At 33.9% G+C, this 24,086-nt stretch overlaps 4 protein-coding genes across 5 annotated transcripts; 2 read left to right on the top strand and 2 right to left on the bottom strand.

Moving 5' to 3' along the window:
• Window positions 1-666: 666 nt before the first annotated feature.
• On the top strand, window positions 667-2,589 carry LOC116109062. Its single transcript, XM_031395319.1, has 3 exons — window positions 667-724; window positions 1,770-2,205; window positions 2,309-2,589. The coding sequence occupies exons 1-3, from the start codon at window positions 715-717 to the stop codon at window positions 2,472-2,474; spliced, it is 612 nt and encodes a 203-aa protein (XP_031251179.1). The 5' UTR covers window positions 667-714; the 3' UTR covers window positions 2,475-2,589.
• LOC116109061 lies at window positions 683-1,481 on the top strand. The gene is made up of 2 exons (XM_031395318.1): window positions 683-1,160; window positions 1,264-1,481. Exons 1-2 carry the CDS (start codon window positions 715-717, stop codon window positions 1,427-1,429), a joined length of 612 nt encoding a protein of 203 aa, XP_031251178.1. The 5' UTR covers window positions 683-714; the 3' UTR covers window positions 1,430-1,481.
• A 730-nt stretch (window positions 2,590-3,319) lies between the features above and the next one.
• On the bottom strand, window positions 3,320-6,823 carry LOC116108990. The gene is made up of 7 exons (XM_031395233.1): window positions 6,430-6,823; window positions 5,693-5,762; window positions 5,454-5,509; window positions 5,236-5,311; window positions 5,060-5,096; window positions 3,797-3,911; window positions 3,320-3,713 (listed from the first exon to the last, which is right to left on the bottom strand). The coding sequence occupies exons 1-7, from the start codon at window positions 6,720-6,722 to the stop codon at window positions 3,470-3,472; spliced, it is 891 nt and encodes a 296-aa protein (XP_031251093.1). The 5' UTR covers window positions 6,723-6,823; the 3' UTR covers window positions 3,320-3,469.
• Window positions 6,824-7,618: 795 nt separating this feature from the next.
• On the bottom strand, window positions 7,619-23,835 carry LOC116109048 (DNA mismatch repair protein MSH1, mitochondrial). 2 transcript variants are annotated; one of them, XM_031395304.1, is made up of 22 exons: window positions 23,593-23,835; window positions 23,070-23,214; window positions 22,573-22,670; window positions 21,893-21,968; window positions 21,518-21,637; window positions 20,727-20,774; window positions 19,265-19,329; window positions 18,026-18,111; window positions 17,337-17,501; window positions 16,436-16,545; window positions 16,030-16,135; window positions 15,859-15,934; window positions 15,167-15,225; window positions 14,988-15,055; window positions 14,136-14,309; window positions 12,821-13,027; window positions 11,610-11,866; window positions 11,393-11,536; window positions 9,931-9,988; window positions 9,364-9,663; window positions 8,416-9,147; window positions 7,619-8,101 (listed from the first exon to the last, which is right to left on the bottom strand). In XM_031395304.1, the coding sequence occupies exons 1-22, from the start codon at window positions 23,709-23,711 to the stop codon at window positions 7,874-7,876; spliced, it is 3,441 nt and encodes a 1,146-aa protein (XP_031251164.1). In that variant the 5' UTR covers window positions 23,712-23,835; the 3' UTR covers window positions 7,619-7,873. The 2 variants fall into 2 exon arrangements, with proteins under 2 accessions (XP_031251164.1, XP_031251165.1); XM_031395305.1 differs by having other exon boundaries at window positions 23,070-23,211.
• Between the last annotated feature and the right edge of the window lie 251 nt (window positions 23,836-24,086).

Raw genomic sequence — 24,086 nt, 5'->3', positions numbered from 1 at the left:
AAATAAAATAAAATACAATATCTCAACATGATAGTTTATCTTGTTCTTGTATTATGCTCCGGCTGAGCTTGGTGTTTTGATTAAAGGATAAATTATGAAAGGTTGTTTTGTATATTAATTTCCTCAGTTTTGGAGCAATTCAACCTGAGGTGAAGTTAGTGCTACTTAGTTTGGTTTATCTGGTATTTTATATTGTCATATGCTACACAACAGAGGCAAGAGAATAAATACAAATATTAAAAATATAATATTTTGATGAATTATTAGGTGGGTAAAAGAATAAATTATTATTTGTTACATACTGTTATTTTATTTTGCAATATTTCCATTTGTGACAAAACAACTGAAAAATGAATTGATTAAAACAGTTAATATTTCATAATTTTGTTATGAAAAAAGGGTTTGGGAATCACAAACAAAATTAGGATGGGATTGACCAAGTCTAATGATGTTCTCTAAAATGCAAGCACATATCCCTGAATTAGCATGTAATTCTTCACCCCCAAATTTAGCCACGATTCTACATAACTTAGTCTGTGAATCACAAATTTGAAGGCTACAAATTTGTTAGCATTCAATTGTTTCCCGGATAAACCGAACACATAATGAACATATGATATTCTGTGCCATTTCTTCACCCCAATTTAAACCCTCTTTGCAGCATTGGTGGTGGTGGTGGCAGTGGCCATTAGCCGCCAGCCGCCACAACAAGACATGGAAGCTGGTGGGAACTCAACTCCAAGAAAAGTAATGTTGGTTGCAGACCCTACCAGGGAGTCAGCTGGTGCTCTTCAATATGCACTTTCCCATGTTTTGGTTGAGCAGGATGAGCTAATATTGATCCATGTTGAGCATCAGTCTGCATGGAAAAATCCATTTGCAACTCTTCTCAAAAAACAAACCTCTTCTTCTAGCAATCAAACGCCTTCTGCCTTGTGTTCCTCCTCTGACGGAGGAGCACCAGCGGCCGGAGAGGAGGATTTTCTTGATCAAATGAAGCATGCATGTGAGGTTGCTCAACCCAAATTGCAGGTTAGTGTTTCGAGGGTGCAAATGGATGCCAATAACAAGGCTGCTGTTATTCTTTCCCTCACCAATATGCTTGGAATTGATCTTCTTGTTATAGGACAGAGACGAAATCTCTCCAATGCTATACTAAGGTGAGTTTTTAGAATTCTGAATTGGGTTATTTTTATCAAGAGAGAAATGAGGCACTATAATGTTTGTAAATTTTATTTGTCTTTGTGATTTGTAATGAAACAGATATAAGCGGCCAGGAGGAGCATCAAGAGGGGCAAGGGGAATGGACACAGCGGAGTATTTAATAGAGAACAGCAAATGCACTTGTGTTGGAGTTCAGAGAAAAGGGCAAAATGCAGGCTATCTTCTCAACACGAAAACCCATAAAAATTTCTGGCTCTTGGCATAGCCATTCATTACTGTAATCTACATATCATTTCTTCTGTAAGGAGTTTGCTTTCTCTGGTTTATGATTTGTCAAAACTTTTTTTTGGCATGACAAAATATATACAGCAATTTACCATTGTCCTTTTCTCTTAGCTATTAAAACTATTGCATATGTATAATATCTTCACATTCAGTGATATCAGCTAAATTATTTTTGATGAATATGGTTTCTTTCTTTTCTTCTTTATATTTTATAAGAAACATAGAAATGAAATGTATGAACCAGAGGAAAGAAACTAAAATATAGAAAAACAAAACATGAAATGTGGNCCGCCAGCCGCCACAACAAGACATGGAAGCTGGTGGGAACTCAACTCCAAGAAAAGTAATGTTGGTTGCAGACCCTACCAGGGAGTCAGCTGGTGCTCTTCAATATGCACTTTCCCATGTTTTGGTTGAGCAGGATGAGCTAATATTGATCCATGTTGAGCATCAGTCTGCATGGAAAAATCCATTTGCAACTCTTCTCAAAAAACAAACCTCTTCTTCTAGCAATCAAACGCCTTCTGCCTTGTGTTCCTCCTCTGACGGTGGAGCACCTGCGGCCGGAGAGGAGGATTTTCTTGATCAAATGAAGCATGCATGTGAGGTTGCTCAACCCAAATTGCAGGTTAGTGTTTCGAGGGTGCAAATGGATGCCAATAACAAGGCTGCTGTTATTCTTTCCCTCACCAATATGATTGGAATTGATCTTCTTGTTATAGGACAGAGACGAAATCTCTCCAATGCTATACTAAGGTGAGTTTTTAGAATTCTGAATTGGGTTATTTTTATCAAGAGAGAAATGAGGCACTATAATGTTTGTAAATTTTATTTGTCTTTGTGGTTTGTAATGAAACAGATATAAGCGGCCAGGAGGAGCATCAAGAGGGGCAAGGGGAATGGACACAGCGGAGTATTTAATAGAGAACAGCAAATGCACTTGTGTTGGAGTTCAGAGAAAAGGGCAAAATGCAGGCTATCTTCTCAACACGAAAACCCATAAAAATTTCTGGCTCTTGGCATAGCCATTCATTACTGTAATCTACATATCATTTCTTCTGTAAGGAGTTTGCTTTCTCTGGTTTATGATTTGTCAGAACTTTTTTTTGGCACAACAAAATATATACAGCAATTTACCATTGTCCTTTTCTCTTAGCTATTAAAACTATTGCATATGTATAATATCTTCACATTCAGTGATATCAGCTAAATTGTTTTTGATGAATATGGTTTCTTTCTTTTCTTCTTTATATTTTATAAGAAACATAGAAATGAAATGTATGAACCAGAGGAAAGAAACTAAAATATAGAAAAACAAAACATGAAATGTGGCCTTGGTGGTGGTGGGACTCTAGGACAAACTTTTGATTGAGAAGGTTTTTTGTCAAGCATAACGGAGCTATGTGGGTAAAGGTGGTTTTTTTTTTTATGTTTTTGTCATCTATTTGGGCATTATCTTTTAGCTTTCTTTGGTTATGTTCCTAACCCGGGGTATGTCCCGAGGTAGGAAGAGATTTTGTGTATATACATAGTCTTATAAAGGCTATTTTTTGGATTCTAACCCAAGGGATTGTCCTCGGGTAAGTTGACCGCCTTTTATAGGTCTTTTGTATATTTTTTTTCTCTTTTCTAACGAAAGCTTACTTACCCTCCCAAAATAAATAAATAAATAACGAAAATAACATAAACTTATACCAATGTAACATTCCATTGTCTATGAATAAAGCAAACGAATATAATGAAATTTTTTGGTAACTGATGCCCGTAAGGAAGCAAACAAGCCTACCCTGTCCCTAGGAATTCTAGATTCTTTACAACCAACGTATAAAAATGCCATGGCACCGCTAAAGAACCTTAAATTTTTACGCCATCAAGAGAAAAATGATGCATTCATACAAAGAGTACAACAAAACCATTATGGTACATTTGATGACATGCTTTTTGACTCATTTGTGTGAACTGTGATAAAATAAGGACATGGGGATGTCCATTAGCTTTTTTGGATAAATTCTATCAAGCCTTAAAGTTCATCATGCATAGGCTGCTCAACTGGAACCTCTACCCTTGGAACTGCATTGTCACGATGACCCCGCACCAGATTTATACCATCTTCAATAGCTCCAGGTCTGATCTCTGCTTGACCAGCCATGCCGGCCTTTATGGCAGCAGTAACCTTTCTCTGTAACGTCAGTAGCCCAATACGCTTTGAAACAACATAGAGTACAGCACACGAGAACAAGAAAACTCCCAATACAAGTATCACCCTGGCCAATATAACTCAACATGAGTTCTAGCAAATTGATGCAATCATTTAGAACCAAAAAGAGAGTAGACTTTTTCCTTAAACCTGTCAATAACATCCTGACGCTGCATTGTAGAGAGCAGGTTTCTTGTTCGCATCAACAAAGAGCGGTGGCCCTTGTATTCACTTTCAGCTTTGCGTAACACTCCTGTGGATTCATCTACAAAATCCAACACATACATAATTAGTCTAGGCTCCTCCAAACCACTTCGATAATAAGAAGTGCAAGGACAGCCATATCCTAAATTTATTTTTAAGCAGTCATTCTGAAAGCACCTTTCACACAGCAATTGGTAAATATCATTCACAAATGGTTATTAAGTGATGAGGTTCCTAAAGAAAATCATTTTATAAAATCAAGCATTCTAAGAGACATGCCTTATTCCTTTAAATTCAATATTGCAGCGCTATTTTGTTTACTAAACAATGTGTAATTCTGAAAGGTTACATACAAAAAACTATATTCAGCTTTCAAGCATTTACCTTTGTCTTACAACACGAACAGAAAAGTTCACCAAAGAAACAAAGAAAATGCCACACATTTGGGCTCTTCTTGCTGTATCCACATATTAAGGTCTTAAAATCATATATCTCTTGGCCTTAAACATACCCAAAGAGTCCATGGAAGAACTACCATAATACCTAGAATAAGTTCAGTCAAATACAGTATGTAAAATAGATGTCAAGAAACAGCCACCAGAGTTTGATCTAAAGAATGAGGAAAGTTACCAGAGTTTTAAGAGATTAGAGTCCCAAAGAGCAGTCTTGCCAAATAGATAGGCCCCTACTAAATTTTAACAAGATAAAAGTCAAGAGATTGATCCTAATAGCTCAAAGAAAGTCAGACGGCTCTCAAGGACCAATCTGGCATCTGAAATGTGCTTGAACTTCGAAAAGAGATGCAGAGTGAACAAAATACCAAGCAAAGTCAACACTTTATTTTTGAAATTATACAGGGCATAGCAAATGATCTAATGATAGCAGTCTGTTGATTTACACATGCCACAGTCATAAAAAGAATCCACCTTTCTTTATTTTAAATTGACAACTTAAAGTTCACATCTGTATCATTGACTAAATGATGAAGGCAAAACGTTGAGTAACAGATACATCCATAGTCCGCAAGTTTTTTATGACATCTTTTTCCTTTTTGTTTCACTCAATTGTTCAAACAGAAAAGTAAATAAATTTAAGGTGAGATGCCAAATAAGAGAAACAATAACAATAAACAATTTGTTATAGCAAAAGCCAACAGGATAGAAGAATAATTTCCTTTCTCAATGAACATAGAGAAATGAAAAGACCTACCAAAAGTCATGAGTGTGCCTGCACTTCTTTCCACTTCCTATACATGCATAAGAATACAAAAACAAAGGCAAATAAGTAGGCTATAAAAAATAAAAGGAAAACTTAGATCCAATAAACTGAAGAAGTGAGAAGATACACAAACACAAAAATGCGTGCAAAGACACAAACAAACAAACCTGAACCATCAGTTGACGAGTTCGACGAAGGCTCTCTGTGATGCTTTCTGCAGCAGATGTCATTCCAACCTTTGTCCTAGAAATATCATGACACAGTTCAGACCAAAGTCATACATGTTAAATAACAAGCCAAGTGAGAGATTATAAGAATATGGAATATGGAGATGGTTTTGAACCACTTTATCACTGAAAGCTATACTATAGAATGTGATACATACTGTAAATTGCGCCTGCGAATTGTGGACTCTTCTCCACCACCCAAAAGTAGTTCTCTCTACAACCAATACAAGGATATAAAAGAAATCACATACTTCTCCGAATCACTCTTAAAAAAGAATCACAAGTGTAATCAACTATACAATCATTAAGCTATTTGAGAAAAGAGTAATCATGATATGAAAAAAATTACAGATTTTTACAACATATTTGAGCACGTTTTCATAATAAAATACAATACCTCTTCCTGGGCAGCTTTCCTCATATTAGCCTTTGCTTGCAAGTTAGCATTCCTCAGACTCAGTCGCAAACTGATTCAAAATATAAAAAGAGTGTTATAACAAGACAAGCAATTACAACAATAACGAAATCTAAGAGCTATTTGCAATTTTTCAGAAACAACTCAAGGAAAATAAAAACTAATTAAAATTATGAATACAGAAATTCTCCTCTGGAGACAATACTTATCGAACCATTTCACTTTAGCAGAAATTTCAATTTCTTTCTTCTCGCATAAACTAAAACAATTGTCAACAGAAGTCCAATTTCCTCCATTTTCTCAGCTACCAAGCAGAAGCTATGCTCATAAAAGAGAAGCTAGCTAGAGAAAAATATTATATAATGAAATTGGCTAATGATTCAATCCAAAAAAATGGTGTAAAATAATAATCATAATAATAAAAAGTATGTTTTCCCAATCATCTATAGTTTTTAACTCTAAAAATAACTTTTAAATATTACATCAAAAACACTTTCATACAATGAGATACAATTCGGATTATTTTGATTGGTTGAAAATTATTTTGGATCACATACGAATCGGACCTTAGTTTCATTTAGATTTAGAGTTAAAATTTATCCACCTTTTCCGTTCATTTTGTCAGCAAAATAACTATATATGTATATACATTTATATAAATATTCAATATCAAACACAACGGCAAATTTATGTATAGAAAGAGAGTGAAAATAGAATACTTGTTGCATTCTTTCTTCCACGATTGAAGCAGCGACTGGGCGGACTGAACTTGATCATGAGTGGGCAGCTGCGGAGCTAGTAGATCAAGCTGAAATTGCAATGAATTAAGCAAAGCCAAGCCATCTTGGGCCAGCCCATTCAATCTCGGAAACGAATTCTTTTCTTTTTCCTCTGTGTTGTCCCTCCTTGATTTCCCATAGTTTTCAATTTCTTTTATGTGTTCTTGAGTTTTTGCATACGCTTCGTCCCACTCTTTCTTTGCTTTCTCCACCGCCTCTACCACTTCGTCCATTGTGGATGTTTTGTTTGGTTTGCCAGAAGGTGAGGAAAATTGGATGGGATTTTCGGAGAAAAAACGGTTAATGTTTACTATACAGTTTTCGTTTTGCTCCGTTTTTGACAAATGAACCGGGGAGCTTGGGAAATGAGAACAGTAGTGTGAACCGTATATTTTGGGCCGCGCCGCTGCTGAGTCTACTTAAATTATTTGGTTGGGCCTGGACCTTTAGAATTCTTTTACTAAGATAAATTGTGGGGGGTCAATAGCATCACTTTTTTTATTTTTTTTATTTTTTTTTTTTATATACACCTTTTTCCCAATTTCAAAATTAATTAGAGTTTTTGTTTACAACACATTTCCTTAATTTTAAACTGAATTAGGTATTTTTTTTTTTAATACTCATATCTCCCAATTTTAAATTTGAAACTTACTTTTTCTTTCTTCATATTCAAATTCATCTCATGGTATAATTACTTTCTCCATAACTTTAAAAATATATTTTCATCAAACAAAGATATATTTGAAATGAAAGAAAATATTTCGATGATTTAAAAAATTTAGAGTTATGGTTTATGTTAGAACTAAATGTTAAATTATCAAAACAAAAAAAAAAAAAAAAAATTTAAAAAATGAGGATACTAATCAATTTGATGGGACTAAAAATCACTTTCTTTCTGAAATAATAATTTTAGACAAGGTATTAAAATAATTTCAGATTTGATAATATTTGTTGATTATTAAGCTTAATAGTTGAAAATTTGAGTTTAGTATAAATATAGAGAAATCACTGAAATTTTCAATCAATTACCTCATATTCTATTTCTCTAAAACACTCCAAAATTTAGAATTCATATAAATATAAGAAAAAGCAATCAGAATGAGCAGCTTATGACATGGATATAATTGGCAACACTCACTCAGATTCAGGAAATGAATTAATATACAATACAAGCATCAAAAGCTACATTAAGTACCCTGGCAATGAAATAAACAGTTATTTTTTCTTGCCATGTGAGACAGAGACAGCTGAAACTGCAACTGGAATCAAATACAAAATTGTTGCAGCCACTGCCACATGATTTTTTTACACTGAATATACATAAGATGGGAACACACAAACTAAAGCATCTTGTACAAAATGTAGGGTCAAGGATTCTGATTCATTAATGAACAGTCAAAGTTTCTGCAAATTGATTTGATGTGCCAAAATTCCGATGCTTGCCATCAGCAATGTTGGCCAGAGGGAAGCCTTGATTATATAGCTGGTTGATGAGAAGAGTTTCAATTTGGCATGCTACGCTCTTCCCCGGGACTATGAAATAAAGGAAAGAGGCAGTCTGCATTCCTTCTTTTGATCGATGAGAACGGATTCGGCCGTCGAGATCATCAGTCTGACAACCACAAATGAAGAGAAGAAGATATAAATAAATACTTCAAGTTCATTATCAATAAACCATTCAATATAAAGAAAAATAGCATTGCAACAAATGCTGAAACATAAGGTTTCTAGTCACCTTATTGATTTAGTTAGGCCATTTGAGCATTAAAACCCTTTTGGCATTTTCAGTCTTTGACTGAAACAAACCTTCATTTCCATGACATTTTACAGTGCAAGTGATCTTTATGAAGTAAAACTGATTTGAAGCTTTTCTATTCCACCTTATAGTTGTAAGAAACATAATCACAAGGTAAGTCAGAGAAGTACCTGTCCAACATATAGTTTCTTGTCAGGTCTCAGCATCACATAGACGCATGAAGCACCTATAACCGATGGAGGTGGCTGCTCCTTAGCAGCAATGGAGACACACTTTACCCCAGCAATTTCAGATGTGTTTTTCTGCTTATTTAGCTCAATCAACTTCTTCTGACAAATTACAGTGACAGCTCTATTGATTTCCTTATGTAAGACTTCCATTGTCATCATTGACTCAATCTTATGATGGACAGATCCCACACCAATGTTATTAAAATGGAGATCAGCTTCAACAGAACAATCAATCCTTGTTTCAGAACACACTTGCGATCCTTTCCTGTCACTTCTTTCTGAAGAATTCTCTTTTGCATAAACCGACAGATAAAGGTCTTCAGCTCTTTGAATTATTGTCTCAGGAACTCCTTCCTTTTTAGCTGTTTCAAATGCAAGGCTTTCTCTACAGATCCCATCTATTAACTTCCAAGTTGGTTTTGTCTTTCCATCAACATATTCTGTTCCCATTGCTTTGTACATGGTGTTCTTGGTATTAAGCGGTAAATCAAAGATTCCATGCAAGTGAGTGGACACAATTCCTAGACAACCAATTTTATCAAGAGTCTCAATAATACTACCAGCAATACAGGTTCCTTTCGCTGTTTCTGTTCCTCGACAAATTTCATCTATGAGCACAAGACTTCTGGAAGTTGCTCCAGTAATAATAGACCGAACCTCAGACATTTCTACCTGAGCCATTGAAACTGATTAAAATAATAATGTACTAACCTCAACTGTATGTCTGAAGTAAAAATGTTGGAGGAGCAACACAATATTAATACAAGAATTCTTTAGGATTTTGCAAAATATGTTGCAAATTAGTAAATGTAGATATCTTGCCATAAAAACCTATGGAATGAGATTTACATATGAACAGCTAAAATATGGCATAATGAACTACCATACCTGAAATGAACTTTTTCCATCAGCAGGGCTATCATAAGATTTCATGTGGAGCATAATAGCATCTAAGTAAGGAATTAAGGCTGACTCTGCAGGCACCATAAATCCACATATTCCAAGTAATGCAGCAGCACAAATGGATCGCAGCAAACTAGATTTACCACCCCCATTTGGACCCGTCAAGAGAAACAATGACTGCATGTCAACTGTATTATGAATAGCACTGCCTTCAGCTACATCAAACCAATATGGTGATAAACCAATCATCTTCAAGCTATTTGCTCCGTTGAGTGGTTTTATAGTCTGCATTCCAAACATTGAAATTAAGTACCACGAATGTGTTTTCATAGAAATACAGCTTAAATGCTTTGCTAGATAAAAATACCCAGATATTACATATCCAAACATAGAAGAGATAAAAATAATAATAATAATAATAATAATAATAATACATATTCATTGATAATGCACCACATTTAGTTTGTTTACTTGCTTTGTAAACTATTCAATCAATACTAACTTTTTTCAGTTTCCCATCAATATAAAGAGAAAAAAATAGTTTAATACTACCTCAGAACTGTTGAACCCAACAAGTGTAGGGAAAACCCATTTCCTTCTCCTACCTTCACTGCAAAATAACAATAAAGGAGGTATTAGAAAATAGTTGCCAAAAATAGCAAGGAAAAGTCATGACATTGACATGGTGGTACTTCCAATACTTACAATCATTTAGCAGGCGTGCATACAAAAGACACAGATAGAAGTGTTGATTAAATAAGAATCAGTGATTTTATTCATTGACTGTTTGCTAATAAATGGCAACCAGTGGACAAGTTAATATTGCGAAAGGATTCAGGCAAACCAGCCCAAGGGAACCATAGCAGACAGCATTACAAGATCTCTACAGATTAAGTGGCCAATCTCAAAGTTTTAAGATTTATATTTTAAGCTGTTTTATTTTGTTTAATCATTATCATATTTAAGGATTACTTAAATCTTTTTTTATTAGCTTATATTTACCGTTAGGTGACACTCCTATAAATTGTAGGCATTACAAGCAGAAAGATGCTTTTGGTGTTATTTTTTTTTTAAACAAAAAAGACTATCAGTATAAGAATCAGGAAGGAGCGTTAGCATACTACTTTATTCTTCCATTACCATCATTATTCTTCTTTCTTTTCTTTCTTTCTTTTTTATATGTTTTTTCTATTGTTTTTTATAAGAAACTACAAACTCTGTATTAAGTATTCTTTGAATCAAAAAACCAATGAGAAACAAATCCATACATCCTGCAGCAAATAATCATCATTTCTCACTTGAACCAAAACCCAAAACCCCNAGCATACTACTTTATTCTTCCATTACCATCATTATTCTTCTTTCTTTTCTTTCTTTCTTTTTTATATGTTTTTTCTATTGTTTTTTATAAGAAACTACAAACTCTGTATTAAGTATTCTTTGAATCAAAAAACCAACGAGAAACAAATCCATACATCCTGCAGCAAATAATCATCATTTCTCACTTGAACCAAAACCCAAAACCCCCTTCTAGTTGAGATAAATAAAGAAAAATGAAGAATCTTGAAATTCCTTAGCAACCAAAGCCTGAAAGGAATAAAAAAAGTGAATTGTTTTCCACAACTTGCTCATGCTTTCATCTCTTTTCTCACCAAAAAGCAGGTTATTATTTTCAAGTCATCAGCCAAACAATAGCAGAAACAAACATCTTTAAAGAGTTTTAGTTTTCTTTCCTCTCCCAAAGGCAACAACATTGTCCTTGAAATTTGTACGCCAGAATATTACGAATATACAGCCTACCTTATCAGAACGTAGTTTCTACCTTTGGTTAGAATATTACCATAACCCAATACAGACATATATCAATAGTATAGAAATTCCAGCTTGTGTTTGTTAAATCAACCACTAGACTGTAAATCTACTATAGCTTTCTATAACATATATTGTTATGTACTATTAACGTAAGTAGAAAAACTAAGAGATCATATGATATCTATTAAAAATGTGTACCAACCTCACATGAGCAAATAATGCCTTTGCAATAACAAGAAGCATTGAAGCAAACACAAGGATATTAATTTTAGTTTGCAACTCTGAAGAAAGTCCTCTCAACAATTCCAAGACCTTTGCTTTTGCCTTGGCACCTGCCTCATGGTACCTGCAACAAAAATAGTGTAATTTACCAACAAATCACAAAATAAACTTCTCTGGTATCCTACAAAAAAACCCACCTCAATAAAGCATCTTCAACCTTCATTGTGCTAAACCATTCTTCTCCAACTTTTCTACCTTTAGAATCTATAGCGGGCTTAAGCTGTTTAATTTGTTCTTCCCCAGGGGTACCAGCCCATACTGCTGGTCTAAATCGCCTTCCCTTAAACCATACAGCTTCATGCTCTCTAGCGTATAAAATTTCCCCCCTTGGACCACCAAGTGGGGCTGTAGTAGCTTTTATTCTTGAGAAAATAGGAAGAAAATCTTCAGTAACCTAATGCCCAAATATATAAGAGAATATAATAAGCATTTGGGTAAGAAAACACGCTAGAACACATAATATATTATACATACACACACACAATGAAATCATTTTTTTTTTTTTAAAGACAAATTATGACTATTTAGACCATTGAGTCAATGCACTTTAGACGGTTGACATTAAACATAACATGCACTATTAATGCATTTTGGAAGCGCTGCAAATTAAATGTAATGTCAACCATTCAAAGTGTTTATTTAATGGTTCACAACTTGCATCATAATTTATCTAAAAAAATGTGGTGTCAATGGTTCTAACCCATATATTTATATGAGTGTGCAAGCATCATCAAAATTTAAAAGAAAATGTCATTTAGATTTATGAAGTTTAAATTTAACTGATGCAAGGAAGAATACCATACGTTTAGCAGGAAGGAAATGATGGATCAAAAAGCAAAAATTTTATATCTTGCACTACTGTTGTGATGATATGCAGACTGTCTCAGCAACTACTTTGTAAATAACATATTTCTCACGGGAAGGAACACAAAATTACATGATAATATAGCATCACACCTCTTCTACTCATCTCAATACTTGTCAAGTACAATGTTGTGTTGATGTAGCACACACTTGTAAAAACAATAAAGTTTAAAGCTTATGTCAATAAAATTTGGACATCACAAAGGACAAACAATAATTGCTTATTCATCAAATTTGTTTTTCAAAGTTTTATTATGGCAGTATCTCAGTTTGTAGTAGAAATTTGCCTAGCCGCTTAAAAATCAAGTAAAACTTCAAATCCTTCAAGTCACAACAATGACACTATGTATTAATCTTTTCGTATAACAATGTCATTTGTTTGGCCACAAGTGTTAATGCAGCATGAAAATGTCAGTAAGAAAAATAAAATTGAAGATATCTATTCATAACAGGAAAAAAAAAAGGGTATAGTTCTCAGACTTACTGCTAATGACAAGGCCTCAGCAGCCTTTTCGACTTCTGCAATTTCTTCTTCAATGTGGGTCCTCTTCACACGCCTTTTCCACAGACATTCCATATCCTCAAAAAAATCACTCGGAATGCCATTATAGGAACTTATCTTTTGATCACTTTCACCATCAAGAGAGATCATTTCACCAATTCTGACTGAAGCACATTCGCATTCCTTAACCTGAAGATAACAAATACACCTCAAATTACATATATTGCAATGCAAGATGTCAAAATTTTCAATAAATATAATTGTGACCCATATTGATTACACTATTTTCAAATCATTGTCTTGGTAGAATCATCATCAACGTAAATAATTTTCAAATTAATTTTATAGCAACCATCTAGAAATCCATGGTAGATACCAAAACAATAGATCAAAAGAACAAGCACGTACATGCTAAGCACCAACCTTCCCAACCATCCAACAACATTAAGTTAAAATGACATACTAAAGTTTAAGAATTACGACCGCAAAAAATCTTTAAAATGTAAAGACATTCATCTCAGACTTAATAACATGTTAAAAGAAAATCTCTACAGAGCAATCTTAAGATAAATAATCTCTATCTTGGGGTGCTTATCATCACATCTGACAATTAAAAAATATGGCCACAGTAGTCTTATTGCATGCCAATCACTCATGGTTGGCTACATATATCGTTCTGCACCATTCTACTCATATAGGGCTCCACTATGTATCAAATTGTAGTCCATCATAATCCCCTTGTCAGGTCACCCAACAATGATCAGAAGTAAGCAAATCAAAATTTGATTTATTTTAAGGGCTACCAATATGCCATGGAATTCACAGTTAACATGATAGGGAATGACAAGTGGCACATGCCAGGCAATTTCATTGCTACAACAAAGATCTTAAGTGTAACAAGTTAAAAGAGATCTAAAGCACCGTACAGAAAACCTGACTCAACTGTATTTGGCATCCGAAAAATTCAATTATAACAAAATAGAGATAAAAATTGGCGCCAAAAGCAGGTGAAGTTAAATAACCGAAGCAAAGCTCTACTACAGAATAATGAAATTTAGATATCCGGTTAAGATGCAAAATAAACACATCTATAGTTAAATTCTGAAAAATCCTCTTATACCCTCAATGCAATACTAGACAGTTCAATCCAATTTCTAGCTGGGCTACAAATTTTCTAGAGCTGATCAACATTTATTTCAGAATCCATCTGAATTGAGTCAAGCCTCCAAGTATATGTACATATTTCTTTTTTCATCATTGTATTGAACAATACACATGAGAAAACATTAATACTTACAAATGTCTCAAAGTCAATTTTCAACCCTGTTGAAACCCAGGTTGGATCCATCAACAATTTCAGGATTTCATTAAGCTCAGAGTTTCCATACATGTGCAAGGTTTCATCAAGTACATTTTTTATTCTACAAAACTCAATATGATTGGCCTCCCTCAATTCAAGTAGCTTCACAAGCTGTACAACACAAAAGTAACTGGGATCAGATACAAAAGTATGAATGAACCAAAAAGAAATAACAATGACAATGTGCATAAAAGGTTATATTTTGGCATGCAAAGTTAGAGCAAGGATGCAACTCTAATGAGAAACTAAGGCATAAAAACTCTAGCGTTTCTAGATGGTACTAAAGACAAGCACTTTCAGCATGTCAGAACTAAGGCATGCAGCTCTAATGGTTGTGAAGAGCCAAATTTAATACACACTAATTGCATTGTTTAAAATTCACTATATACATTGACAAAGTTCTTTGACCATAAGTAGAGCTTCAGCTATTGAAGATCAGTAACATAATTTGGTAACAAAGCTTACCATGACTCTATGTTAACCAGAAAGAAAGCAACAATACGCTTTAGATGCAAATCACTTAGTTGCATCTGAGTGTGCTTATATAAAGTATATTATGCATGCTCCACTCTACAAAGAACTGAAAACCTTATTTTTGAAATGAGAAACTCTTAAATTTACCATCTATTACAAATTGTCAGACAACATATAATCCAAAAATAATCAAGCATATGCCATAAGGTTAAAAACAGAATCAAATACGAAAAAAATTTAGAAAAGTGCCAAAAGTAAAGTTATATATGCAAAGTTATTTTTGCATCATAGCTATTCAGTGTAATTAAACCTAACCTTGGCAGGTGAAACACATGTAAACTCAGGAATTGAACATGTCACGTTGCTCATAAGTTTGCCTATTGCTGCACAAAGACCATGGCTTAGAACAAAATTTACCCACAAAATAAAAGAGGAAAAGAAATTTCTATTATAATCAGATGATGCACCTAAGTATATTGCTTATCACAACTCACCTTGAATTGTGGATGCAATCTCATAAGCAGGAGGATTGAGGAGAAGATCTCTGACATACCTGAGAGATCAAAATTTAACAAACTGAGGAGTGAAATATTATTATACTGCTCTAAATAGTTTAAATCTGCTGTACCATGCTTACCATTCTGGTTTCAAACTATTCAAGTTTCATAGACAGCAAGATTCAAATTAAGTTAAAAGTATCAAATAATTTATTCAGCTCAGAATCTCTTAGCCTTCCCAACATAAGCCAAAGGTAAACCAAAGAAAAAATATTCAAGAATCCTGTTGACCCTTGGCTGCAAGAAAACATTTTTGCTTTTCCCTCCATGAGATGAGCCCAATGCATTGGACAATGGATAAGAGAACTATACACAAACACTTAAGAAGGACCAGTGATATATCAGAATCCTGATGCAAAAATATTATTGAAATCCCCATGAAGCTGCCATATAAAACCTTTTATATAGTCTGTTTGTTCACGTGTGCATTTGACTTTCACCCTTTTTTATCTCATAATCAATAAAATTAGCTACAATAAAACAACAGCCAATTGTTCATAACTAGAATCATGCAAAATTATTAAGTCATCCAAAATGAGAAAAAAAAAAAACAATTATAAGTCCTCTTCAGGTATATATATAAATAAAAAAAACAAAACTAAAAAACACAAATAAAATATCTCACTCACAATACAGGTAGTCCAGTGCAGTTTGATGGAAGCAACACCTTTAACAAAGATGGTATTCCCTCAGTTGGTATGGCACCTAGAAGTATGCAGCACACAGAGCAATACTACTTTATGTTACTCAAAATTAGATGAACATTAAGTATAACAGATTCTAAATAAACTTACACTAACCAATTTGTGTGGCTGTTCCTAGATATAAAGGGCGGGGCCTATTTTCATAAGGCACAGTAACATTTCTGAATGTAACTTCATTTTCAAGACCATAAACTTCCTTCACCTGCAGAGAAACATAGAATAATACTACAGTATAAGATGAATTTTCGTTTTTCATATATATATATATATATATATATAGAGAGAGAGAGAGAGAGAGAGAGAGAGAGAGAAGAAACTATGAAAATGTCATTGATTGAAAAAATAATCACAAAAGAGTGCACAAGCTTTCTACAAAAGTTAAAATTTATCTAAAGGATCATAAAAGAATCTATATAGCATAGGTCTATTTTCCAAAAAATATAATAATCACAAAAAAGAAAAAGGCTAATATATGTTGAGAGATAGTATTAGAAATCTGAACCTTAAACAAAAGGTCAGTGACTGGATTGCCTTCAAACCATTGAAAAAGTCTGGAATTACATTCTCCCCACAGTAGGCCTCCCTCACCATATTCTCCCCAACGGCAAGTTCCTACAATGACACTTCTAATGCAGTAAGGAACTTAATATGTGATTGGGCATCCAGAAAAAGTAATTAAATCCTTTACAGCTGGGAAAATTGACAATAAAAGGTCAGTAATCCCTAATTTTAAGACTAAAATTTTTCTTTCTCTAATACAACAAGCAACATGATATCTTTTTATATAACATATGTAAAACAAAAAAGAATTAGCTTTCCCACAAATTTATGATACACAACTTAGAGAGAAAAAAAAGTGGAAGACATTCTTTTTTTTATTATAATGCAAAACAAAGAAGATTTGCATTTGAGATACACAAATATTGAATAAGTTGCCCACAGAAACAAAGGGTATATTAAAGATTAAAAAACTGCCTACATATCATTCACAAAGATAAGTGTTAAAACTGGAAATGTCCCTTAAGCCATGATGTCAACAACTTGAGGATAAATAACAAACAGGGTTTCTCTAAAATTTCTTAGTATGCATACTTAAATCAAATTTAACAGCACTCTCTGTTTTATTTTACTTTATCTAATAGATAATATTATATTAAGAAAGTTAAAAAGAAGGTGTAAGGGCCACATTCCTAACACAGGATTGTACAGGAGTAATCCAACCAAAAGACAAAAAGTTCATGAATGTCTACTTGCATCAATGTCATAAGGACAATTCATGCAGAATTTTTGGACACTCACTTAAGACAGGCTTCAATGATTGCCATCAGATATATCTTGCAAAGCTTCATTACTTTGAACAAAGCATAAATGTCTTTTGGGGATGAAACAGAAGAAATGTAAACCTGATGTATTCTGTCTCAAGGATGTATGCAGAAATAGGTGATGGTATCGACAAGTACGTAGCTTGGTAACTAAAGCATCTTCAGTTAGACCATCCTCTGAACAATATGTCTTCATAGTTTCTAAGACTAAAATTATGCAATACCCCCTTGCCGAACGAGATATTCCTGTCAGAATAAATTTGAAGGAGTAAGTCATCAAGAATCCTTAACAGAAGAGCATGCAGAATAAACAAGCAATTTAGTAGCATTGAAAGTCAAGTGCACAAAAGAAAGAAAATGTAATTATGGTATCAGCATGTAAAAGATCTAATAAGCTTGCACAACATGTTTCTATTTAAGGGGGGAAAATATGAGAAAAGTGAGTAATTTCAGGTAATAAAATGTGCGATAAACAGGAGTCCAAACAACTTCGCATTATGGAGATTTTCTTGGATTTAATAATTAAGAAGTAAGCAAATGATGACTAAATTACGTAACTAAACTTACACCTAATTCAGGTTTTATGCATGACGAAAATGGAGCAGAAGAACATGTTACCCTAAACATCAACTACCACATAAAAGGGACAACATATGGTGATGAGCAATGAAGGGAACAAAATCAAATCATAACCATAAACAATAAAAGTTAAACACACTGTTTAGAGAATAACAATTTATTTAATATAGCAATATGTAATATGTTCGTACCAACAACAGGCATTGGCTCTGGAAAGTCAAGATCGTGATCAATTCCAACAAGTCCAAATACATAAGGACTGCCTGGATGTGCATGCCTGCATACTTAAAAATCTAAGTTAGAGTAAGATATGCATGCCAAGAATTGTCAAGAGAACTAGCTAAAAAGTATATATATGTATAACCCTGCTTGATAAATATTTAAATATTCGTAGTACAAGTAACTTATCCATCTATGCTCCCAATTGCCTCAAAAATATGAAAGAAAATTGACACAATTGAAATGTTTTAGAATCCTATAAGAAAATACAGCTTATATTCAAATAATTGATGACAAGACTTTGATTTAATGAATCCTCAATGTCCTAAGGTGAAATTGATTCAGCCAAATTTTTCTAATATAAAGAAAAACCATTCACACTTTTACCCTATTTCTATTTAGGATTTCAAAGTATGACTTCTTTCAGGTTATAATTTAGATAATGGCTGATGTCTCCATTAAATGCCAGTAAGTTGCATGCAGATATGCTATCTAAACCACAATAAAGGGATTTAACTATGAGAAAAATCTTTATGCCTTTCAATACATAAAACATAGATAATGTCAATAAATGTGTAGATACAAAAGACTTAAAAGAAGCAAAATGAGGCTCCCCAGCTAGTGTTGCTCTAAGAGAATATGGAAACCAATTTAAATTTGTTAATTTACTATTTGATTCTTCTTTTTTCTTTTGCTATTTAAATTTAAAAGCTAATCAATAATGCTTGTATACTTCAGAACTTTAACAATAATCAACCAGCACACAATAGAGACGTGATAACCAAACCATATCCAGATCCTAATTAGCTTCTTATAGCCAATTCCACTGTACAGATCACCATCTCTTAAAAATGACATCATACATTTGCATTAAACCAGAACATACTCCTGGATATGAGAAAAAAAATTTCCCTTCTTCACCACAATTAAAGAAAACTTTGTGAATGAATTGCTTTAGAAATGTGCAACAAAACCCGCAGCAGATTAGAGTAATTGAATGGATCCTCATTCTCTCTCTTAGCCAGTGAGTTGAGTTGGCAACATTTTAAAATAATTAAAGTGACAATCACACAGTATCCTAAATTAAGATTTAAAGGACAACTGGAAATTTGATATGTGAAAACTGAAGAAAAAGTTTGTTTGGAATTTTTAATTAGAGAATTGATCTACAAAAAGAATCACAAAATACTCTGTCGTTAGCATGTTATTACCCAGATATAAAACGGCTTTTACGAGAACGAGCTTGTGTTGGACCTTGAACTTCCTCCACTATGCACTACAAAGGCCAAAAGACAACCATTGAATGACTTGTCAGATAGACTTCATGCTTTGACATGTCTACAGTAATCAAAGGCAGAAAGAAGCTAATTGGCAGGGGAAGAATAAAACGGCTGTCTATTAACACCTTCGGAGATATGTTTAGCACATAGACTAAATAAAACATGCACATGAGAACCAGGAAATATTTTGAAAATTTTTGAGGAATTAATAAATAAAAGTAAAAGTACTTTACTCTACAACGAGCGCATAATTTCACAAGATTTGCAGAAGATTACACTACATAAAAGCAACAATTAGTCTTGGACTATAACCCAAAAAATATAGAGACGTTAAACTTTGGCCCCAAGGAAATCTTCATTGGAAGGTCTATATTTTTCACTTCTTTCAGTCATTAAGGATAGACAAGGCATACGCTCAACATACTTCTACAGCAACCATCATGCAGTTGAGATCCTGCTAAAGAATGGTCCTAAGCAGGGTGATTCAGATATGTCCTAGTATTAAGCATTTTTATATGAATTGGTATCTCTTACAACTGAAACCCAGGAACTTGATTGCCCAAATGCCATGCTTACCACCCTAGATAATGACCAGTAGAACTGAGCATTTAAATATTAGGAAACAGTATAAAGAAATTGAGACTTAATTTACAGCTTTAACTTCTCTAGATATATGTAAATTTCCAAGTCCATCGTTGCCATGATGACAGTTGTTAGTTCTACCACATAAAATATCCAATAATCCAAAGGCTATTTAATGTTCTCCCAAAACAAAAGCTTCTATTGCTTCCTTTTTAATGTTCTGGATAGCATGATCTACTCGCTGTCATAACTCCAAAATCAGAAATTTGATCATACCACTCTAAATTCCAATGAAAAAAATCGTTTATTAATATTTTCAATTAGCGAGGACAAACACTTTCCACCTTCTCTTTTTCAATAGAATGGCAAGGCTTCGATGAGCAGGCAATTCATATGTCGTTATTACCCCAAAGTTAGTAGTTGGACAACAAGAGCAAGAGTCTTGAAGTCTAACTGAGAACACTTCTTCACCAGTCCCAACAAGGAACACATGGATCCAGGGAACCTGGCTTGAGAACAGCTTCTTACTATTAGGGACAAATATCAGTAAGAGAGGTCAATCTCTAAAATTGGGCTTATCTATCCAATGGTAGTATATAGGTATATAATAATAGTGTCTGTGTGTAAATCATTCGCACATGATTCAGGGAACGTGGGTTTAGAACAGCATCTTAGTAGAGAAAATAATCACATAAGGAAATTCAGTTTCTCAATAGAGCTTATCACCATGGTAGAATACAAACGAATAAAAGAGTAAATGTCCAGTCACGCAATTATAGAAGCATAATATCATGATGAGCACTAAACTCACAACTGAATAGCCATTACGTGTCAAATCATCCAAAGTTTGTCGTAGATTCTGCAAAAGGATATTTGATAAACATTATCATTAGCATTGACAATCAAATAGAATAAACAAAATAAATAAATGGAGCACATAACTTATGATAGTATATATAGAAGAAACACCTATACAGCACAGCTTAAGTCCAAAGAACCTAATTTAGGTTGTTGAAGAAATTTACATTAACAAGGGAAGGTTTTTTTTATGGAATCATAATCATTAATTGAACTTATATATATCTATCACAGGCAAAATTATAAACTAAAATTAGTCTTCTGTAGACGATTGAAATCATAAGAAAATAAAAATGAAACAGACAAAAAGTAGTTGCTCCAATTTCTGAGGATCAAGAACACAGCTGACAGTCCCGATCAATTAATATCAAAGTTTCAGCACCCCTTCATCTGAAAAACATCATACGATCAACATGGCCAGTGAATCACCAAGGACTGTTCTAGATGGCCAATTCTCTCTCCGAGCAATTTTCTTTTTAGTCTAGCACCTTGAATAGTGCTTATAAGATCAAACATTTCCATCCCCTAACTTAGCTGCACAAAATTTCTTCAACATCATGCTTAAAAGTACAAACCAATTCAAGGAAAGCAAATGGCGTTGGAGGCTTTTTGTAAATCCATTGCTCCTTAAGTTAGGAAAGAACATGACCAATTCACAATATTTGGCATCAAAATCCCTTAATGCAAAGAAAATCAGAACACATAGAAATAAAACTTCACATGCAGAGGGAATAAACACAATACCACGACAGGGCAACCGGCTTTTGGTATGCTCTCCGGACGCAAACCACCAAATGGATTCAAACCAGCAAACTCAACAAGAATACAACCATCTATTCCAATGGCTTCATAAAAATCTCCAACCTGATACATAAAGCACGTATTGCCCCGATCATTGGACAACTAAACTTAACCAACACCGAACAGAAGCATCTATAAAAGATTCCTTTCCAACCAAAAACAGGTGGAAGTGGGGGCTTTATCCATCCTAGATGAATATGTAATTAAAAAAACCAAGGCAGTATTCAGAGATGCAACAGAAAAACAGTGTCATTGGTCTTTAAACTAGAATATACAACCGAACAGCGGTAAGGCTTAGAGGAGACAATATTAACATACTCTGCAGAGCAGAACTTCACGAGGAAACTTAGACTTGAACTGCAACATCTCCCAATTGAGTGTTCCTTCTTTTAGACTGCAATGAATACAATTCACTATGATAATCGAGAAAGAACCTATCATGTGCTTCAAAGCTAAAATTTTAGATATCCTTGAGGGTATTCAAATGTGTGATGGCTTGCTACTTATCACATTGTTCTAGAAGTAACTGCTAACTTTTCAAAAAATTTCATACAACTAAACCATCCTCCATCATGGTCTTTCTGGTAGTAGGATAAAAGATTTCTGTGGCTTGTCTCATTACTGTGCCATGCATACCAAGATGGTAATTAAGTAGTAGATGTCTCGGCTACCTAAGGTTGCATTGTTTGTGCGATTTAAGAGTTAAGATGCACATGATCAATGGCCAAGTCTGCTTGTGGAGGTTCCAATCATCAAAATTTGATGGAAGGTTGTCCCCAATTTATTCTACTAGAATTTAACTCCTATTGTGCTGAAACGAGTAGATTAAGACTGCATTATGGCTAATACTTTTTCAGTTCAAAATGCAAAGTCTTTCACCTCCTCCACAAAAGCAACAAATATTTCATAGAAGTTCGTGGAGGTGAAATTATTTATCTCAAAGAAGAAAAGATACATGAGGTATATTCATAGTTAATTCACACATCATAAGAGCTGACCTCCCATTTTTCAAGCTAACATCCAAGCCGAGCAAATTGGAATATTTGAGCCTTTTAACCAGATGAAGAGTAGAAGGTTTCCGGCAAGTTTGTAGCCTCTACAATAACAGACAAAAAAAAACGTAAGCCCATGTTTGGTTTAATTCTCATAGAATTTAACAGAATCATAAATGTAAGGAAGAAGTCAATGACTGCAATGAAGAATACTGAAACTTGATTTCATTCACTGTTTGGTTAAGGAAACGAAATGGTAGTGTAACGGAAAGACCATATTAATGTGTATGCAATAATTGCCGTTACATCACATAAAGGTCATCAGCTGAAACACAACAAAGCAATCAGCAATCTTGATCACATTTTCACTACACTCAAGAGTCAAGACAACATCCTATGAAATATACCAATAAGATATTACTGAAGCAACTACATTTCAAAATCAAATTCTTTAACAAAAGAAGCAGAACCAATTTGGCAAGATACAATAATTAGAATTTTACCTCTTGCCACCACATTAAGTGGGAAAGATCCTTGTCATTTAGAACATTATCATTTGATACTTTAACTTTCTTCGAAGCTTTCGTAATCCCTCTCGAAGCCTTCCGGTCTTTGAAAAAATAAATCTGACCAAACTGTCTGCGGCTGCTGTTACAACTAAACACAGTTCAATTGTTCATTCTCAAATACTCAGATACGATAGCAAACATCAATTTCTGGAATATCTTACAAGTCATAAGTTCCCACAATAACAAAACTCATACATGTCTTGTATCTTTTTCTCTCTTGAGATGCAGAGATTATCCTTTAAACGATATAAATAGATTTAAAAGTAACGATAAAAGAAAAATACATTTGTAAACTTCTTATATATAGAAAATTCATTAATTCTTAAAGAAGACGAAATTAAAAAAGTGGTACAGGCATGACCCAGAACCCAACTCAATACGCTCTGTGGTTTTTTAGTAAGAAAAAAAAAATGAATAAACAAGAGAAATATATGAAACATAAGAGAATGGAGATTACAGAAACAGTGAGGAGGGGCGAAATGGAGTGTGACTGAGAACAGGGGAACGAAGGAACAGAGAAAGTGAGCGCAACTTTGGGAATGTAACGGCAGCGTTTCTGGTAGCTAGCCAGTACATGGTAGAAAATAGTTGGTTCTTTCTTTTTTCTTGTTAAATTTTCTGGGGTGGAAATGAGACACAGTGATTTCAAGGTTCTAGGGTTTTTATTATAAGCTCAGGTGTGTTTGGTTCATTCCTTTCCTTCCCGCCAGAAAGAAACAGAAGAAAATGGGTTTAGACTTTAGAGTCTTTAGACGGTGGAAAGTGAAAGGATGTTTGGTTTGGTTTGCTTTGTGCTTTTCAAGATACAGTATTTTTGTCTTTTTAGCCTTGCAAACTTTTAATTTATAAAAAATTTTATTTTATTTTTTGAGGCTTTGAGGTAATGGACCTTTCTCTTAAAAGTTGGAAATTTTTTAATTTGAATATGCCATTAATTCACGTTACCATTTA

The sequence above is a fragment of the Pistacia vera genome, unplaced genomic scaffold (assembly GCF_008641045.1).
Source record: "Pistacia vera cultivar Batoury unplaced genomic scaffold, PisVer_v2 Contig570, whole genome shotgun sequence".
In the NCBI taxonomy this organism is placed as follows: domain Eukaryota; kingdom Viridiplantae; phylum Streptophyta; class Magnoliopsida; order Sapindales; family Anacardiaceae; genus Pistacia; species Pistacia vera.
The sequence above is the reverse complement of the archived record's forward strand: the minus strand, read 5'-3'. Positions and strand labels throughout refer to the sequence as shown.

Coding starts and splice junctions, on each gene's coding strand:
- LOC116109061 (XM_031395318.1), top strand. CDS start 715: ATGGAAGCTGGTGGGAACTCAACTCCAAGAAAAGTAATGTTGGTTGCA. Junction 1,161..1,263: donor CTCTCCAATGCTATACTAAG/GTGAGTTTTTAG, acceptor GTAATGAAACAG/ATATAAGCGGCCAGGAGGAG.
- LOC116109062 (XM_031395319.1), top strand. Junction 2,206..2,308: donor CTCTCCAATGCTATACTAAG/GTGAGTTTTTAG, acceptor GTAATGAAACAG/ATATAAGCGGCCAGGAGGAG.
- LOC116108990 (XM_031395233.1), bottom strand. CDS start 6,722: ATGGACGAAGTGGTAGAGGCGGTGGAGAAAGCAAAGAAAGAGTGGGAC. Junction 5,763..6,429: donor TGGAAGAAAGAATGCAACAA/GTATTCTATTTT, acceptor ATTTTGAATCAG/TTTGCGACTGAGTCTGAGGA. Junction 3,714..3,796: donor CGTCAGGATGTTATTGACAG/GTTTAAGGAAAA, acceptor TATATTGGCCAG/GGTGATACTTGTATTGGGAG.
- LOC116109048 (XM_031395304.1), bottom strand. CDS start 23,711: ATGTACTGGCTAGCTACCAGAAACGCTGCCGTTACATTCCCAAAGTTG. Junction 17,502..18,025: donor AGAGCCAATGCCTGTTGTTG/GTACGAACATAT, acceptor TTATTCTGACAG/GAATATCTCGTTCGGCAAGG. Junction 11,537..11,609: donor GTTGAAGATGCTTTATTGAG/GTGGGTTTTTTT, acceptor TTTTTGTTGCAG/GTACCATGAGGCAGGTGCCA.